The sequence below is a fragment of the Notolabrus celidotus genome, chromosome 17 (assembly GCF_009762535.1).
Source record: "Notolabrus celidotus isolate fNotCel1 chromosome 17, fNotCel1.pri, whole genome shotgun sequence".
NCBI classification, from domain to species: Eukaryota; Metazoa; Chordata; class Actinopteri; order Labriformes; family Labridae; genus Notolabrus; species Notolabrus celidotus.
Genome location: NC_048288.1, coordinates 8,820,101 through 8,839,156, shown reverse-complemented (window position 1 = coordinate 8,839,156; position 19,056 = coordinate 8,820,101). Strand labels below are relative to the sequence as shown.

At 45.0% G+C, this 19,056-nt stretch overlaps 2 protein-coding genes across 14 annotated transcripts in view; one reads left to right on the top strand and one right to left on the bottom strand.

Moving 5' to 3' along the window:
• Positions 1-13,145, top strand: part of sulf1 (sulfatase 1) — a 93,290-nt gene extending 80,145 nt beyond the window's left edge. For 3 of the 13 annotated variants that reach the window (XM_034706588.1, XM_034706587.1, XM_034706593.1), the window contains 10 exons: positions 1,037-1,163; positions 3,222-3,432; positions 3,884-4,130; positions 4,228-4,324; positions 4,422-4,516; positions 4,648-4,719; positions 5,495-5,667; positions 6,326-6,468; positions 6,628-6,751; positions 11,097-13,145. In XM_034706588.1, coding sequence (XP_034562479.1) covers positions 1,037-1,163; positions 3,222-3,432; positions 3,884-4,130; positions 4,228-4,324; positions 4,422-4,516; positions 4,648-4,719; positions 5,495-5,667; positions 6,326-6,468; positions 6,628-6,751; positions 11,097-12,022 — 2,215 coding nt within the window. In that variant the 3' untranslated portion in view covers positions 12,023-13,145. Of the gene's footprint in view, positions 1-1,036; positions 1,164-3,221; positions 3,433-3,883; positions 4,131-4,227; positions 4,325-4,421; positions 4,517-4,647; positions 4,720-5,494; positions 5,668-6,325; positions 6,469-6,627; positions 6,752-8,143; positions 8,178-11,096 lie in introns of all 13 variants that reach the window. The other 10 variants (XM_034706585.1, XM_034706584.1, XM_034706586.1 and 7 more) reach the window with 6 other exon arrangements.
• A 54-nt stretch (positions 13,146-13,199) lies between these two features.
• LOC117829062 (solute carrier organic anion transporter family member 5A1) overlaps positions 13,200-19,056 on the bottom strand; it is a 51,138-nt gene continuing 45,281 nt past the window's right edge. Inside the window, 3 exon segments of the mRNA XM_034706597.1 lie at positions 13,200-16,400; positions 17,869-17,933; positions 18,037-18,278. Of these exon segments, the coding sequence (XP_034562488.1) occupies positions 15,943-16,400; positions 17,869-17,933; positions 18,037-18,278 (765 nt within the window). The 3' untranslated portion in view covers positions 13,200-15,942.

Here is a 19,056-nt window from a genome sequence, read left to right as displayed (position 1 = left end):
CGACTGCGTCAACATCTGCAGACACAAGAGCGTAAAAGTAGCAGTAGCTGGCTCTGCTGCTGCACATGCAGATTGGTCTCCTGCTGGTTTATGTTTGTGCAACAGAAGAGCTGGCCGCTGAGTATGAAATGAAAAGAGTGTGACCTTTGACCTGTAGGGGCTTTAGCTCTTTTAATCCATTCCTCCATTAATCCACACTGTTTATAGAGGCTGTCTGCTCGTGCGCTTGTGTCTAAATGCTGAGATTAGCCTCCAAAGACCTTTCACTCTGTTGCTCAGGCACAGACGTAGCAGCACATGCAAACAGTAGCTAATGGTTTAAAGAGTTTATATGATATACCTGATGATTAAATATCGGTGTCCTCACTCAGCCTTACAGTTCTGCACTCAAAGCATGTCTGACAGCTGGAACTGACTTCATTGTTTACGAATCCAATCGTGGATGTAATGCAGACGTCAGGGAGTGACATTGACAACTGTTAGCTCGTTAATCACTCTTGGCGAAATGCTAAAAAAATGCAGCCAACGCAGTGTGTGAAGATTGGCTGAAACAGAGTGCTAGACAGGACTGGACAACAGCAGGCCTACTCCTGAAGGGGACAGGTTGTTCTGGGCTTCACAGTCTCCATCACTGTCTGTGTATTGCAAGCAGCCAGGCCGTGTTGGCAGTAGTGAGCGGGGGACAGGGGACTGGCATGGCCTGAACAGAGACTCAGCCAGGTCTGTGGTGGTAGCAGAGGAGAAGGGGGCAGGGAAGTGGAGCAGGATGCCAAGCCGAGGTCAAACAGCTTGGCCTGGAGCTGAGCACTGGTGTGATGCAGTGTGGAGCTCTGTGCCCAGACCCTCTGGCACAACACAGATGCTTCATAACTTATCCATTCACTGGCCATGACCATGAGAAGCACACAGGACGGGCTGTGACAGAAAGCACAAAACAGGAAACTCTTAAATTGTATTACTTTGTCTGCTGGCTCCTTGAATGCATCCTTTTGTTGATTCGTATTTCCTCTTATTTTTGTTTGTTTGTGTTTTGCAGAAAGATCCTGAGAAAGAAGGATGACTCACCAAACACTCAGCACACCAACAGCCTTCCCAAATACAAGAAGGTCAGAGAGACCTGCCAGCAGGCTGAATTCCAGACACCCTGTGAACAGCCCGGACAGGTAAACCAAACACACCCGTGCCCTGCGCTCACACGTGTTTATTTCTCTGAACACAAATGAGTTCCCCTGATATCCACAAAGGCAAACATCCCCAGTTTGTCTTTGAGTGTAATGAGTCCCACCCTTGAAGGGAACTCAGCGCTGCCTGCTGAACTATTCCACAGAGCCGCAAGAGAAACAGCTATTAACCGAATATCCCTTCTTTTCATAATTGGACCCTTTTGCACGGTTATGCGGTGCGTTAGTTTCTTGGTACTCCACTTTCATCTGAGCCCATTAATTTTCTGGCACACCAGCAGTTGAGTGGTACAGTATGTGGCCTTGGAGCGCCCAGACCAGAACAATACAAATTGCTACAAGTTTCAGGTAGCGTTAAATGACGGGCAGAGTTTCTGAAGGGTGGACTAATACGATCCAGATCCAATTTATGGTCACATAAATGTGGGTACGAAACAATCAGTTATTAGAGACCACAGCGGAGCCAGTCCAGCTGAGTTCAGCCGTTTGTGTCGTGTGATGTTAATGTGTGAGACGACATGTGTGTGAACCTGAGAGAGTGAAGCGTAGATGTGTTGAAATGTAATGATTCATACAGCTTAGGAAAGTTTTTGCTCAGCATGAAGGGTAATCTTTGAAAACGACCCGTCTGGCTGTGAGCAGCCTGAAAACACGCTGCTCACAGCCAGACGGGCAGGTGCTTTATTCCTTATCAATGTTTCGTTCTTATCTCCTATCCAACTCTTCTCCTTCTGCCATTTACGTGCAAAGAGGAAGTGCGTGGATCTTTATCAAGGATTACAGAACAACTTACTGCCCCTGTGAACTTGAGCTCAGGCTGAAGCTTTGTGTGGGAAAAGTTAGAGGAACCTTCAACAAACATATTACGTCTCAGTCCTGAACCTGATTTAAGTTACAATGAAAGACGTTTTGTTTTTGAAAAGTCTTAAAGGTTTAAATGTGAGCCTCTGTGGTGTTTCTGTCACAAAGCTGCTGTGGTCCTTTTGGAAACCCGGGGTGTGATAACTCGGGTTTGTTGTGGGTTTACTCACCAGGGACGTAGAAACCATTGTTACTGTGTGTTTTTGGGGAGAAGAAGTGAGTGTGAGTGACTTGCGGTGTTTTGGCTCTTCTACTTCCCACTCATGTTTCAGCTTGCATGGTCATCCATGTCTGCCTCCATCCAGCAGCCCCCCTCCCTCCCTCCTCCTCCTCAGTTCCTCATCCATCTCTGCTGTCCTGCTGCTGCTGCAGCGGTACTGTTAAAGCACTCACAGGAGGGAAGGTGAGGGAGAAGGACAAAAAAGACAGAGATTGTTTTCACCTCTGAGTCAAACCCCCCCCCCCCCCGCCTCTCTCTCTTTCCCGTGTGTCCTGTCTAATGCTGATATAACCGCTCTGTTGGGCTCATAAGCTCTCCGTCACTATATGAGCCCCAAATGAAACCTGATCTGTCTTATGGCTCTTTGTTTGGACCCTCGTTCCCACACTCGCAGCTGATCATCTGCATTTCGCTCTGCAGATGTGTCTCTCGGTGCCGGAGCATCAGTGAGTCTGGGTTTTCTGTAGCTTGTGGGATTGGATGTTGGGAAAGTCGGGGACAATGTACGCAAGATGTGTGTTTATTCTTCTGGTGACGCACTTGGCTCAGACTTACTCAGTGTGAGAGTGATAGGGGTTCCTTCTTTATTTTCTAGACACCAGACAGGCCCAGTTCATCTCATGTGGTGGTTTTGGTTTATCTATCCAGCTGCTTTTGGATGCCATTCTTTCCCACAGGCTGAGATCTGCCTGATAGATCTGTCAGAGGCATTTCTTTCAAAAGCAGCTCAGCAAAAAGGAGGCTTTGTTTGAGATTCAGTTACTCTGATTGTTAACATCTCCAACACTTATCAACTAAACTAGAAAACCCCACCATGACTGAGGAAACATGTGGGATGGTGTAAAAGCTGCACGTCAAATATGCTTTGGTTTGTTGTAATTTGTAGAAAACCCTTCTTTCGAATTAAATGTGGTTTGGGATCCATCTTTGAAATGTGTTGTCTCTGCTGTGGTCAACAGAAATGGCATTGTGTGGAAGAGATCACAGGGAAGTGGAGGATACAGAAGTGTAAAGGCGGATCCAAAGAAGGCTCCAGGAAGCGGGCCCGCAGCCTGAAGCCTCGCAGCAGTTATGACAACAGAGAGCGGGGCTGCGACTGCAGCGACCCTGCCTTTAAACCCCCCAGGAGCGACCGCCGCTCCCATCGACAGTTCTCCTCATCCGGCCAGCGTGAGTGCACATGAATCTGTTATTGCTCCGTCTGATATTGTATTAGTATATAAAGTCATGTAAAGTCATGGAGCATTATTTGTACACATGTGTAGGATTATTTTAGGTATCTCCGTCCAACAGGAAAGGATCTGGCAGGGATCAGACTGCTTCAGTCAACATGCAACACATTTTTTATTATAACATGCTATTGACGTCTATCTCTCAATACAAGTTTGAGAAAGAAGTCTGCACATGCTCAGGGCTAGATTCCCTGTAATGGATTATTTATGCTCTGAGAGGAGACAGATGCACTGAAAAAGCAAACATCTTGCAACAAGTCCTGCAATTTGTTTCGTGGGAGTCTCCCTGTGTGAGTGCTTTGTTATGTTTTGAGTTGTTTGTTGCCCTCTAGTGCTGCTTGGAAAAGGTGCAACTCCAGGAACGTAACACTCAGACTTTATTGTTGCAGGTTATCGGCCACGTTTTGTTCACACGAGGCAAGCCCGCTCTCTATCTGTGGAGTTTGAGGGTCAGATTTATGATGTCGACCTTCAAGCGGACGATCAGTCAGCTATTCGCCGCCGTGTCATCTCAAAGCGTCACTACAATCCTGAAGACCCAGAGTTTGATTTGGGGACTGATGATGCTTCAGAGGAGATGCTGGCGGACGACACCAACACTGTGGGATACCAAAACTCAGTGAAGGTTACACACAAGTAAGAAGAAGAACCTCAATAATGTGTCTGAGTGTAATGTCTGACTGTAAAAGAACAGAGTGTGATAAAGGTGGTTCAACTTCTTCTTCTTCTTCAGGTGTTTTATCCTGATGAATGACAGCGTCCATTGTGAAAGAGAGATCTACCAGTCCTCCAGAGCCTGGAAAGACCACAAGAGCTACGTGGACCAGGAAGTGAGTGATCATGCACCAGGTTCATCTTTTTTGTTAGCGGTCAAGGGTTTGTTCTACTAAAGATGACTGATGGTATCTATTGCACCCTTGTTTTCAGATTGAAGCCCTTCAAGACAAAATCAAAAACCTCCGAGAAGTAAGAGGCCACCTGAAGAGGACACGACCGGACGAGTGTGACTGTGGAAAGAAGGGGTCAGTCATTGAAACTTTACCTTAAAATTGTCTCTTTCCTGTTGTTTGTGTACAAAATGCAGTTTATTCCTAAAATACAAAGCCCAAAGCTCTGTGTCTGGTCCTTAGTCTCTGTCTCTGTTTATATAAAGCAGCTATTTTAGCAAAGGGGACAGAAAAGCAGAGAGATTGAAGAGCAGGAATGATCAACTCCATCCGTTTAAGTGAGTTCTTCTTCCCCTTTGAGCGACGGCTCTGCTGCTTAGTGTCACCTCTGTCCTTGTAGACTGATACTGACCCTGGCTTGCAACTCATCCAGTTTTAAACTCATGGTAGATGTTGTTTTGCTGTAGGTTGCTAAACATTTGCATGATCACTGCATGTCATGTATGAAGCTCACCTTCATGTAGATAACTCTGTAGTCCCCACATGACAACCCAGCATGTGTGGGGTTTGTGTGTGTGCTCCGATGTGTTTGTGGCTCTAAACCAAAACGAACTCTAAAAGCACGAATGCTCTCTGCACACTTTTATGTATTTGGTCCTTGAATAGACTTAAAATGACGAAGCAGCTGTGTGGCAGGGACCCATCCTCTGTGTGTCTGGAAGTGATCGAATGGCATGGAAAGATAGAGTGACTCAACAGAGGGGAAATCAGTCAATCCCTCAAACACAGCGATCAACTTGCAGTAGGAAACATTGGGAACACATTATGCCAATACAAAGCAGCTGTTTTTTCTCAGTGCCTGTTCTGTGTTCGGGCGGGGAGGAAGAGGGGACAGTGGCTAGAATGTCATCCCAGACCAAATTGAACAAAGTAAGAGCTTAAACATGAAAGTAAACAGACTGTCATACCCTGGCATTAGTGATGCTTCTGGAAGTCCCCTGAAGATCTTCCATCATCGTGGCTGCTGGCATGAGGGAAGGGGAGAAAAGAGCTGATGTCATCTTTTACGTTGCACTCTTTTTTATGTAAGTATCTCACATCTCTGTGCGACAGAGAGGCCGTGCAGGAAGTCGATGGAAGGGTTCAGCTATACAATGAGATCAGGAGAAGGAAGAAAGAGAGGAAGGAGAAGAAGCGGCTGAGGAAAGGAGACGACTGCAGCTTGCCGGGCCTCACCTGCTTCACACATAACAACGACCACTGGCAGACCGCTCCCCTCTGGTCATGTATGTAAAATGACATCATCAAATCATCAGGATACAAAACTATACACTAGAATAATCAAGAAAGACAGGCCTAAACTGCAGCAAAAACCCCTGTTGTTGAAAATTTAAGCTGGGCGAAACTGCATTTCTTCAAATGTCCACTAGAGGCTGGCTCCAAAAACAAAGGGATCCCCATTAAGCCCCATGTTAGAGTGCACATTTTTACAATTAAGCAGCTGGTACAAAAAATGGTATAACTAATTTCATTATTGATAATGTTTGAATATTTTTTAATATATTAAGACTAAGAGCTATGCATATTTACACACAATTAGGGGCAGGCAACCAAGATCCATTCTCCCGCTTCAGCTCTACTACTTCACCTGTTTCTACATTAGTTAAAAGTTAGCAAGGGTCGGCATTTTCAATATGGCTGCCACCATCATGGGGCTCTAGGGTGCCTCTTCAGAATCCAGTAGATGACTTTTATGAGACCACATGCTTGTTTTATAAAGTCCATAGTATAAATACGCTGTTACTTGTTGACATGGTAGCACTCTCTCACCAGTTTTGTGGTGCTTTTTTTAGAATCTTCACACATTAGTCAAAGTGAGTTATTAGAGATGTCTGTTAGCAGATGATTAGAGTCACTCTTACATTATTCTTCATTACCGTCTAGTGGGTGGATTCTGTGCCTGCACCAGCTCCAACAACAACACCTACTGGTGCCTGAGGACCATCAACGAGACCCACAACACACTGTTCTGCGAGTTCTCCACTGGCTTCCTGGAGTACTTTGACCTCAACAGTGACCCCTACCAGGTGTGTGAACATCTGTCTGCAGTCATTCATCCTCGCTCCCTGTCTGTCTGTGTTTTCCCTTCATCATAAGAGAAGTTCTGTTTCAGGATGCCTATCAGCGATGGATTTGAACATTATGCCATACTTTAGCGTCTTTGTTTTGTTTTCTCATCTCTCCAGCTAACCAACGGCGTATATGCAGTCGATCGGGAGGTCCTGAACTCTCTTCACGCCCAGCTCATGGAGATGAGGAGTTGTCAAGGCTACAAGCAGTGTAACCCCCGCCCCAAAGGCTTGGATACAGGTAAAAAACAAAAGACCCCCCCTTCTTTCCGGTCCTAAAGTGGTTTGTCATGTGGACTTTTACACCGGGTTTAGTGGTAGTTGTTATGCGTACAATGACTGAAGCAGATTCGACACAGAAGAGTTGGAGTAAAGTGAGCAGATGATTCATTTGGTGGAGAAATTCTGATGATTCATTGACTTCAGTCTCCTCCGCTGCTGTGTTTTGAGTCTGTTTCAGTCTCAGTGGTGTGTGTTTGCACATATCTGCATGCTGCATGTATTGGGGATGATCTATTCAGTGATGTATGCTGACATTTCAGGTGGAGGTCAAGAAATCATTGGTATGTTGTTTTATGTGTTCAGTGTTTTCTTTACACACTCTGACCTCTTTCTCCCAGCCCAGGACTTCCACTTGAACACTCTCCTCATATACAGAGCGTTTGAATATAATTACTTTACTAAAGGGAAAAACAAGGCCCTGTTGGAGTTTTACGTCCTGGTCTTCATCCACTCTGTGACTCATCAAGTGTTGGAGATATTATTTAGAGGATGCTGTCATCAAGGCAGTTGAGGCTGTTGTTGTATTTGAGCTTGTCATGCATCACTGCTGTAATCAGCCGTTACGTATTTCTTACTGCAACCACATGGTCCGAGCCCTCCGACAGAGCAGACGTACCCTGCAAAGGAGGACGGAGGGGGTTAAAAAGTAATATTGCCATGACCAAAGCCTGTAAGGCCGAGCTGTAGCGTTCGTGTGTGGCATGAACCAGCTGCGTTGTTGATGTCCTGAGGGTAAAATACTTAATGTCTGTAATTACCAGCTGGAGAGTGGAGCACCGGAGCGGCCAAGCTGCTCTGAGAAAACTGATTGTGTTTCAGCGCTGGCACTCTGGACTTGTCAGGACGGTGCCAACACACGTCACATAGCAGCCTAAAATCTCTTACTCGCACTGGCTGCCCTCGTTCATGTGTGATGCCAGCTCCATGAACCGATGAAATTGCTGTTGTGGTTACATCAAGTGATGTTTTTGTTGGAGGGATAGATTATTAAATTTTAACTGGCCTGATGAAATGGATCTAGCAGTGACTTGCTTCTATTTATGGCATGTGACTCAACCGTTATTATCACCTGACTGGATGACCCTGTGTGTTTACTTTGAAGGGGAAACCCAGCTAAACTCTACATATCACAGTCCACTTAATTCTGATCCTCATCTCTTAAACCACCACCTTGAAACCCCTCCATAAAAATCTCTTTTCTCCTCATTCTGATCATCCAGTGATTGCATTTCTCCATAGGGAGTAGCAGCTGTGCATGAAGAAACCTTCAGTGTGAATGATCTATTATCTCCCTCCAGTATCTCCTTGAATCAAAGCATTAACAACCGATTGCTTTTATTTTTCCGATCAGGAGGTAAAGAAGGAGGAAGCTATGAGCCACACAGGTATCCACAAATTTTTGTTTCTCTTCAGTGGCTTTTTCTTTAACATCTGCATGGGCCGAACTCGCCTCATTCCCACTAATCCATCCATCCATGGAGTGCTGGCGCTTGATCTGTGGCTGCATGCTGGGGGCACGCTAACAAATCATAACAGATGATTTTCTCCTCTCATAAAAGCAGCTTCATTTGTTGTCACCTCTGTGCACACCATCTGCCTTCACTTAAAACTGCCATGTAATGTCAGCCTGCAGCTATATGAATATATGATCAGCAGCTCAGGTATTCACTGCAACAAATTTCATATCTCTGCAGCTGCCCTAGTCAGAACATCACTATAAAAATATGTCTTTAGCTGTTCCTACAGTAGCATGTTTAAATGAGAATAAAAACCCACCCTAGCATCAAATGCACGTGAATGACAACGCATGATACTCTATCATCATCCCACACTCAGGCATCACAATCCATCCAGTCTTAGAGGAGCAGTTTGATATTTAGGAGAACATGTTGGTTTTGTTGCTGTGAGTCCAATAAGAAGATCAATTCCCCCCTCATGTCAAAATAAGAGCTCCAGACGAGTTCATTCAATACATGTATGGGGCCATTGCCAAGACAGTTAGCTTAGCTTAGCATAAAGACTGAAAGCAGGCACAAAAAATTAGCAATCCTATACTGTCAATAAAAAATATAATTGATAAGTGACAAATCCTGTTTTTACAGGGAGTCTGGCAAGTTATTTTACAATGTGTCTACTAAGTACATGCAGAGCTACAGCTAGCAACATTTACCCAAGCATAGCTTAGCATTGAGATAAGAAGTAGTGGTAAGAGCTAGCCTGGATTATGTGTGAAAACAAAAATAAGAAAATAAATGTTTTTACAGAGAAGTTTGGAAATTTGATTTATTATCTGTTCCTTAAGTACACGTGTGAAGCTAGAGCATGAAACTGTTAGCATAGCATAAAAGTATATCCAGTGGGAAACAGCTATTGCCACTTGATCTCGAAAGTGAAAACTAATTTAATGTCTTCATATTTTTTATGCATTTGTTAGATATGGGCTACACCACGAGGCAGCTAGCGTAGCTTAGGCAGGCTAAAGGAGAAAGCTTGACTCAACTGTAAAGAAACCAAAAACTTTTATGTAAACATAATTTAATCTAAGCTATCACAGAGAAAACAGACCAGTCAGCTTATTATTGACCAGTTCAACAAACTACTAGAGCCAGAGACCCGTAGCTTAGCACACTGTTTTTAGCAGCCTCCACTGAGTCGACCATAAGAGAACCTGAGACTCTTAGCTTAGCATTGTGATTGGCGGCAGGCAAAAACGCTAGCCTGATTCAAATGTAAAAAAGGTATAATGCAAAAATTACACATTGTGTTTTTATGAGGAAGTCAGGCCAGTTGACTTATTACAAACGCTTAAGTACATTTCTTAAACAACAGACAGAGGGTTAGCTTAGCATTAAAACGGTTAGCAGAAAAAAGAAAAAAGAGCTAGCCTTGCTGCACTCTTTAAGTTTCATACGAACAAAAGTTGTTTTTTATAGGGGACTTTGGACTTCTTGAAGTAGCTGTATTATGTGTTAGGTACATGAATAGAGCTACAGCCAGAAACTGTTAGCTTAGCGTAGCTTAGCTTAGCACAAGGTCTGGATAATTGGGTAAAGAGCTACACTGACTCCACTGTGAAAACTCTAGTATGATAAAGACATTTGTTCTACTGTGAGTGAAGCTAGCAATTTCCCACTGTTTCAAGTTGTTATGCTAAGCTAGGCTAACTCTACCTAGCCTGTAGTTTCATTTATGAACTTTTTGATTGCTGGTATTGATCTTCTCACGCTCAGGAAGAAAACAAATTGGCCTAAATGTTAGAACTATTCCTTTAACATCACCCACCATGCCATATAAGCCACCCCCACAATCACACCATCCCATTGGCTTCATAGTGACTCATGACATCCTTACATTGCTCATGACCAGTAGCTTTTGTAGAACGGACGCACGAGTTGCTGTGACCTCTCTGTGCTCCCACTGACCTCTGCCCCCTTTTGACCTGTGTCTCTGGCACCTGCTTACCAGGCAGCAGCAGCACCCAAAGTGGTCTAAGAGGAGACCCAGCCTCTCTTTCCTGTGAGTCCCTCAGTCATTGTGCAACCGTCTCCATTCTCTAGCGGTAGTACACACAAGAGCTGATTTTACCTGAAAAATTCAGATAGTACTTCCACTTCTTTTCCCAGTTTTCCAATGCAGACATAAAACAGAAAGTTGATTTAGCCCTTTGCTGCGAGCTCTCTTCATTTGCCTTTTCTTCTGATAGACGTTTGTTTTCTGTGGATTCAGCAGCAGCAGTTAGCTTCTCTTGTTTTTTCCCCTCAGCATCATCTTCTTTTATTTGATCCTTTTTTCTTCCTCTATTAAGTTCTTTTTATTCCAGGTTGCCTGACTTTGCATTTCAATGGAGTCCAGGCCTTTGGTTAACTCTGCCATCATATTTTTCTTGTGCAGCTCAGTGTGCTAGTTTTTTATGATGGGTCATTAAATGTTTTTTTCTTTCAGTCTGTCTGATGCAAATTTCTAAGGCAGCATGTGTTTGCACTACTCATGGCTTGAGCTTCTGGCGTGTGTGGGTGCTGTGTTTATCTACTTTATCTAATGCAGCTTTGAAGTGAGTGTGTGTGTGTGTGTGTGTGTGTGTGTGTGTGTGTGTGTGTGTGTGTGTGTGTGTGTGTGTGTGTGTGTGTGTGTGTGTGTGAACTTGTCTACGTGTGTGTGGCTTTGGGCATCAAACCCCAAAGAGCTGGCTGTTGTAGTGAGAGCAGGAGGCTGGGCATGACTGCATGGTGTCTGAGTAAAGTTGAAAAGAGCTCCCTGTTCTCTCTGCTCCTCGTCTTTAACGTCTCTGTTTCTGTGTTTGGCAGCTCACAGCCCGTATGGGACGGACGACAGGGTTAAGCTGCCCAACCTGACGGACGAGGAGGTGAACTGGCAGGGACTGGAGGATCTGTATAGCATAAACGAAAGCCTTTATGAATGTAGGCCTGACTACAGCACCAGCCCAGACAACTGGGCCAACTTCCAGAAGGATGTAGATAATATGTTTGCACTGCGACACGTTTTAAACAAATCCAACCGAACTCACGAGCCTGACGACTCCACCCTGCCAGAGCTGGGCTCCGGGGCCGGGGGTGGAGGCCTCGAAGAGGGCAGCGGAGAAGAGTTGGCCTCAGCCAGCGACGTCTGGCCAGGCACAGCAACAGAGGCCCACCCCACCACCCCCGCCCCCTACACAACGCCACCAGCACCACCCACATCCACACCCAGGTCCACACTGGAGGGGAAGCTGGAATCTGCCAACGAGCTTCCTGAGGGACTAAAGGACAGACCTGGTGGGTCTGTAACGTCAGCGTCACCAGCAGCTCCGAGGAGAGACGGGCTGTTCTTCCAAAGCGACATGTGGGCACAGCAGCTGGAGGAGATCGAGGGAGACGTGTTCAGTGGGAACGGACTGACCGAGCTGGAGACGAGACACGACAGAGTGATGCGCACCCACAACAGCCTGCAGTCGCAGCCCGGAGTGGACACGGGCCCTCAAGGTCTCGGCCTGGGCCTCGACATGGAAGAAGAGGAGGACATTTTCAAAGCCCAAGGCTACCTCCCCTTCTCCCCACAGACACTGAGGCCCGAGGTGCAGACCAGCACCCCTGGGAGCCCCCCACCCTCACAGAGCAGCCCTCCACAGAGTGTCGGGCTGGTTCTTCAGGTACTGCCTCAGTCCGCACTGCCCCTCAACTTGAACTACGAGGGTAGCGGCTCTCTGCCTCCACCCTCCAATCAGACCCTCTGAGGCAGACGCAGGCACTGACCCACCAGCCAATGAGCTGCTGGTCTCCACAGAGACGCAGAGACACAGTGACTGGGAGATGAGCTCGCCAAGAGCGACGGCGAGTGACCCCACCTCGGTCAGCGTTGTATAATGAGTATTAAAGTTATTGTTTATTTTTTTACAGGTGCCTACATTTATTAGTAAACAGTGTTATGTTTTTTAAATCTATATTTAGAAAAGAAAGCCTTAATGCAGCTAAACTTGAGTGATGGGATTAAGATGGATTAATCCCACAAAGATAACACCGTTGATGTTTTTAATATATGTTTTTAAGAAAAACAAGCGTGAGTGGGACGATTCAGCTGAATGAGCGGTTAGCATTAGCTTTAGGTACTCTACAGTCTTTAATCAAATCTTCACTAATCTGCCCGGCGACAGGACGCTTCATGTGAACACTGCTGGCTCACTTATTGAATCAAAGGCGACATTTGACCCCAATGCACTTTTACCTTCAACCTCCACTCTGTGTGTGTGGAGACAACATTTGTGTCCATTGTTAACTCAGATTTATGAAATGATTTCTCTTTTTTAAGAAACTTTTTTACACTTCTGGGAAAAGTTACAGAATCAGCATCAACAGGAGAAAAACTAAATTAGAAAGGATTTTTAAACTTTTAACTCCTTTTCCATCGTCTGTTATCCAACAACACTTTGGACAATCATCACTAGAGTTGTTCTTCCGCAGTGAAAGTGTGCATTTATTCGTCCTACCAGGGATCTATTACAGCACCACATCCACTCTGACTTTGTGGAGGTGCAGCATCTTAATCTTAACATGACTAAACTCTTCTTTCCTTTTACACGATCACCACAGCTCTAGAAAATGTTCATTGTGGAACTTCTTCCCGTGCTCTCAGCTGATCATGTGGTGTACGATGTAGTGCTTTGATAATCCAGAGTATAGTGTTGCACATGGCCATCGTTGGACGTACAGTCATACTGTGCTTCTAATCCGTTATTGAACATTTCTGCAGGTTGATCATCTCTGCTGATGGTGACGCCTGGTCTCCACAGTGTGTACAGAAGTGTTAGGACAAACTGAGGTTTCAGGAATCTCTTCAGAAATAAACCATTTCAACCCAAACTCTGCTGCTGCAGCCTCCTGTCCTTTCTCTGAATGATGACACAACCAGCAGAGTCGATTTTTCACAATTTTTTAATGACAAATATCAAGTATTCAAGGCATTTGTAAACCAAATGTTCACAAACATCAATTAGACTTTTGCTTCTGAGGAACAAAAGCGATAAGAGCTCAACTTTCAGAATGCAGCTTCTGTTCTGTCCAGGAAGTTCACTTCCAGTTCAAATACTGATGAAAGAAAATGAGTTAAAGCAACAACGTACAGTCGACCTGAAGTCGCCTGTCTGCAGTGATCCAGGCGTCTGAGCAGCAGGACACTTCCAAGTATTTAACAGTAAGTAAAGGCAGACACCTCACATTTACTCTGAATAGAATCTGTGGTGGAACGGATGATTCTCTGCCTGATCCTGCAAAATGTGCATGCTTTGGTTTGCATCACTTCATTATTTTTTAGGGTAAAAGACACATTTACCTGGAACTGAGTTTTATCAACATTTTTACCCTAACGTGTTTATGTTTGTTAAATCAGCAGAATTTAAAATAAGGAATACATTTGACGAAGACTAGACAAGGATCCACCAGCAGGAGACATGATCAATAATCTCACGTTGGTATTCCTGTAAGAGTAAGAGGACGGACAAGAGGACGAGCAGAGAATCATCACAGGCGTAGAGAAGAGGGGAATTCTGGGTAGCAAAATGTGTCCGTCCTTTTGACAGGAACCGAAAAAAAAGCCCTCCCTCCCCACATGACATGAATCAAAGTCCCTGTGTGAGTAATACTGTTCAGGCACCGCGACACAAACCCACCCTTTGTTTCTTTTTTTGTCTGTTTTTGTAGCTTTACGTCTTAATTCTTTATACTGGAGTCTACAATGGCATGGGGTTAGTTCATAAATATGCTCCTAACTATGAGTGAGCTCTATAATACGCTTCATTTGCTTTGTCAGTATTTACAAAATGATCACTTATGAATATGTCATTTGAGGTACTAAGTCACGATGATACTAGAATCAGTCACTGCCATTAACACGTGATAATCTTCACCTGGCAGAACACTGTGAATCTTGGCCCAAAATATTAACTTTTAAAACGTTCCACTGCAGCAGATTCTCCGTTCTTTGTAATGTTTCAAAAACTAAAAGTTATCAAAATATGAATAAAATAACTTTATTAAAGTTAAAGATGAAAAAGAAACATTAAAATGATTTGAAAACATGTGCTCATGGTGACTTTTTGTGTGCACTTTGTAAAATCAGTCAGCTTTTACTTTGTTTACTCCAAACACACCTCTCCTATGGAAAGGAAGTTAACTCCGAACATACTCAAGAAAATAAAAGGCAGAGAAAATCTGAGATCTCTGAAAACATTCGTCCAACTTAAGATCTGTGCCGTTGACTAAACGCTGACGTTGTGTGGCGTGCAGTAGATCGTTTCTGCCAGGAGAGCTCAATTCAGCGCAGTAGTTTACATTTTTAACCTTTGAACCAAGAATCTCATTGTACAGTAGGTCTGACACAAAGCAACATTCACTGGCCTTCACACAATCATCTCTCTGTCCACTAGAGGGCCCCAAACACCCAGAAACTGAGCGATCCTCCTCGGATCGATCCTGCTGATAAACGTGGTTTCATGTTTTTACATGCTTTCCTCTCTACCTATTAAAGCCTAATCTACGAGATAACTACTATGTACATCTGATGACCGTTAGAATGGAGAAGCCGTTACACAAAGCCAAAGTGATCTTTTCTTGTTTTTGATCGATGCAATAAATTAGACACAAATTATTTCACCTCTGTCGTGGTCGAATCAGCCGAGTGTTCTGAGTCTGTTTCCAGTTTCAGGTACAATCACATGTTTTTGGACATACAGTAGCTTCAGCACATGGTCAGAGATGAGACGCCTTCCTTCATCCTTTCTCCTGTCACTTTTTACACTTTGAAATCATGAGAGTGTGATGAGTAAGGAAATAAAGATGTCCTGCTCCCTGACAAGACTGGACTGTTCACAGCAGTCGTTAAATACTGAACCGTTGGTGCTCATCGGTTTAAGCTACATGATCACCTTTTCCAAGGCGAGGGACTACGTCTCTGAATGTTCCTAAGCTTCAGAAAACAAAGCAGAGTAACGTCGCTCACAGAGAGGACAGTGACTGGCTTTTTCAGCAGCTAGCATGTAACCTGGTAGCTAGCTTTTGTATACTGGACTGGCCGAGACAGCCTGAGAGGCACTGTTACGAAAAAGGAAGGAAAAAAGAGGGTCGAATCAGACAGATGGAATGGCTTCAGGAGGAGGAGATGGCTGATATGTGAACAGCTCAGACTGTAAAGAAAGAATAAGAGGAGTGTGAGTTAGCTGAGAACACAGTGAGGGGGGGAGACAGAGGGAGGAGAGAGAGGGAGCTGTACAGTACTGAGAAGGGAGGAGCTGTACATCGGATCTTGCATAGTACAGGTTTGTCACTTGTGCTTTAGATGTCTGTACAGAGATTGTAATGCCCTGCCCGCTAACAGTAGCACCATGTGACGTCTTTACATCGTCCGAACATTGAGGTGGAGGTCTGACTGTCTGTGTGGCTGCAGCTGATGATATGCTCAGGGTATCCGTCAGCCTCCTGTTACAATAAACGACGTGAGCAGCCCTTTAGGTGAGGTGGGCACACCTGTGTCTCTGCCTGTCAGTCCAGCAGCAGGGTGGAGCCCCGCCGTGTGTCCGGTCGGTGTGGAGCAGATACTGTGTGGTGCAGAAACACAAACAGGAAGGCACGTCACGATGAAGCCCAGAGGAAGGCTTTGCAGCTCTCAGACGTGGGCGGAGCCTCTGTGGTGATGTGGTAACAGGATGGGCGGGGTTATTGCTTTGAGGGCGTTGCCAGGGCAGCTGAGACTGCTGTGACCGCGGTTGAGCAGCAGGGCGGTGGGCGGGTCGGGCCGTGGGGGGATGAAGACGGGGCAGGAGCGGGTGCGAGCATGGCTTTTCTGGCCTCCAGCGTGGCAGATGAGCTCGCTGACGGTGCCGAGGGGAGGCAGGCGCTGGCGCCACAGCTCCGCCCGCTCCTCCTTGTGCTTGATCGAGTACCAGGTGAGGAAGATGAAAATGAAACCCACAAACTTGAGGCTGGCAGCCAGGCCAAAGTAGACGAAGCGGAAGGAGGTGACGTCGTACTCCCAGCAGGAGCCGTGAACGCCGCAGTCCTGCTGCCACAGCATGCAGGTGGTGTCGATCACGGCGCCGAAGTAGATGGGCGTGGGGATGTAGGCTGCAGGAGGAGAGAGAGTATTCACTTAAACCAGGTCAACAAAACCTTCACCACTTACAAGTGCTCAGGATAAAATCACATTGAAGGACAGAAACCTTTAGGTTGATGAAAATCTGTTTGTGCTTTAGAGGTTTTTTAAGGTGCATCAGGAACCCTGAAATACAAAGTCTAAACATGTGAATTGTATTTGAAAATTTAAGGCCATTAGTCTCTTTTTCTTGTGAGATGTCTCAAAGTTTAGACGGGACACTTTAGAGACACTAAGCAGCATTTATAAAAACTATGTGATTATTTTCATCACCCAGCTTTCCCACTGATCACCCTGCAGGGTAAAATACTTGATTATAATTGGCCAAAAGCCTTCTGTGTTAACATATAAGTTTCTCTAATTTCCAAACTTTAATCTGATAAATAAAAACTATCAAATATAGTCTTCAGAGGATTAGATTACACATGATGATGTGTATCTTAGTTTTTAAGGGTGTCTTGCTCTTTCACAACAATGAATAAAAGTAAAAGATGTGGGGAGTCTGGAATAAACAGATTGAGCATTGAAGCGTTGAATATTTAAAAGCTTATTCTATTTTCTAAGAAACATTTCTGATGTGTGTTCTCTGACTCTGTTCTCCTCCCCCTACGACAGTCAGTCAAACTACATCTATCAGAGTGCAGAACCTGCCTTCCACCACTGGGTGGCACTAATTGATCAGGATCAGAATCCCTCATGTTTGTCATTGAGTTAGTATAACATTCATATTTTAAACTCCTAAATAAAGCCTTGTTCACAACACGCTCTGAGGTGTGAGTGTTTAATCAGCCGCTCTCTGGCAGAGTGCCACAAAGACAACTTCATGAGCTGAATGTTAAACAGGTTGCAGAGCTGAACTCAGGGGTTGCATCAGACGGGAAAATAAACAGATTATTCATTTTTCAGTCTAAACTGTAAAAGCACGCACACACACTCCCTCCTGACCCTGACACACACATGTTTGGACGCTTCAAGAGACGCGGTGTGACAGCTTTATGCTTCCCCAGACATACCGAGCAGACCAGAGGCGTGCCACGGCAGAGCTCCCTCACCCTGAGGGCTTTTCTACACTTATCTACAGCAGAGTTCACCGAGGTCCACTACAGACATGCTTTTAAAGAGCAGGGTGTTAACAGGGATGAATATTAGAGCCAGAGAGAAGAGAGCATTAGAGAAGTGCGTTACAGACCACAATAAAAATTCAACGAGAGACACGAAGAGCTGCACGTTTCTCTGCCACGTCATCGGCTCTCTGAGGCATTTAGACCTGAAGCATCGACCTCCATCAATCTACAGACTCATAATCTGAGACTTGTATGCAGATTTCCTCCGCACATATTTTATATGCTTAAAGTGCACAACACCTGTTTCAATTTAAACTGTACACTCCATCCCTTCAATGATTAGTGTCCATCATAGAGCAAATATTCAGAAGCTTACCAAGAGTCCGCAGCAACACAAACTGCATGCCCAGAGCAAAAGGCCTCTCCTGTTCATCCACAGACCTGACAGAGAGAACACAGCATGTTAACAGACTCTCTGCTCTGCATCCAAACACACAAACAACCAGAGCTGATCCTGCACAAAGCGCCAGGTTTGGTCTCTTACCTGAGTGTGACGATGATAGCGGAGGGCTGGGCACACGCGGTGATGAGTGTGACGATGAAGAGGAAGATGAGGAAAGGGATGAGGGTGTTGCAGGTGCGGTCGCACTTCCCTGACACGGCGTACCCGTTCTCGTTCAGGTAGGTTTTAACAATGACGAGCTGCAGCTGGTTGACCTGACTGCCCGAGGACGGCGTGATGACCTGTCTGCTCTGCACGCAGCCGCAGTCCGTATAGTTCCTGATCTGTAGCCAAAAACAAGAATGTGAGCCAGAATTTTGATTTTAAAATATACACATATAAATCAACTCATAGCTTTTATTAAATAAATAGACTAAAGCCGAAGAACTTTTATTTACTAAATGACAAAAATCAGAAAACTGTTGCATCGAGGAAGCAGAAACCAGAGAAAACGCCCCAAACTGCACTCATTAAAAACATTTAACATTTCATTTATTTTCTATCCATGAATATCTGCAGCTTCAGAGCCGCTGTTTTTAAAAAGGATTCATATCTGAAGCTGTTTACATCAATAGGCTGCTGATGTTGGAGCTAACAATCACAAACACACACAGACTGGGTGGCTCCCAAGATGTCTCCTCCCAGATCTGAACAAAGAATCTAGACGTCTCTTTCCTCATGTGGTAATAACTTCCGATCTGCCATTGTGGTGGAGGTCTGACACTTCCTGTTTTGGGAGAGGATTGTGTAGCTAACATGCATTTGTGTGTATGTGTGTGTGTGTGTGTGTGTGTGTGTGTGTGTGTGTGTGTGTGTGTGTGTGTGTGTGTGTGTGTGTGTGTGTGTGTGTGTGTGTGTTTTTCTATGCAGCCACTCTTTTGTGTGTACGTTGTGATTTATGTCTCTGTTAGAAAAGTTCTACAAAATCACTTTCATCCGCCATCGCATTTATCTCTGAGACAATGCAACAAGGAAGTTATGACTATAGCATGTAGGAGTGTGTGTGTGTGCGTGTGTGTGTGTGCGTGCGTGTGTGTGTGTGTGTGTGTGTGCGTGCGTGCG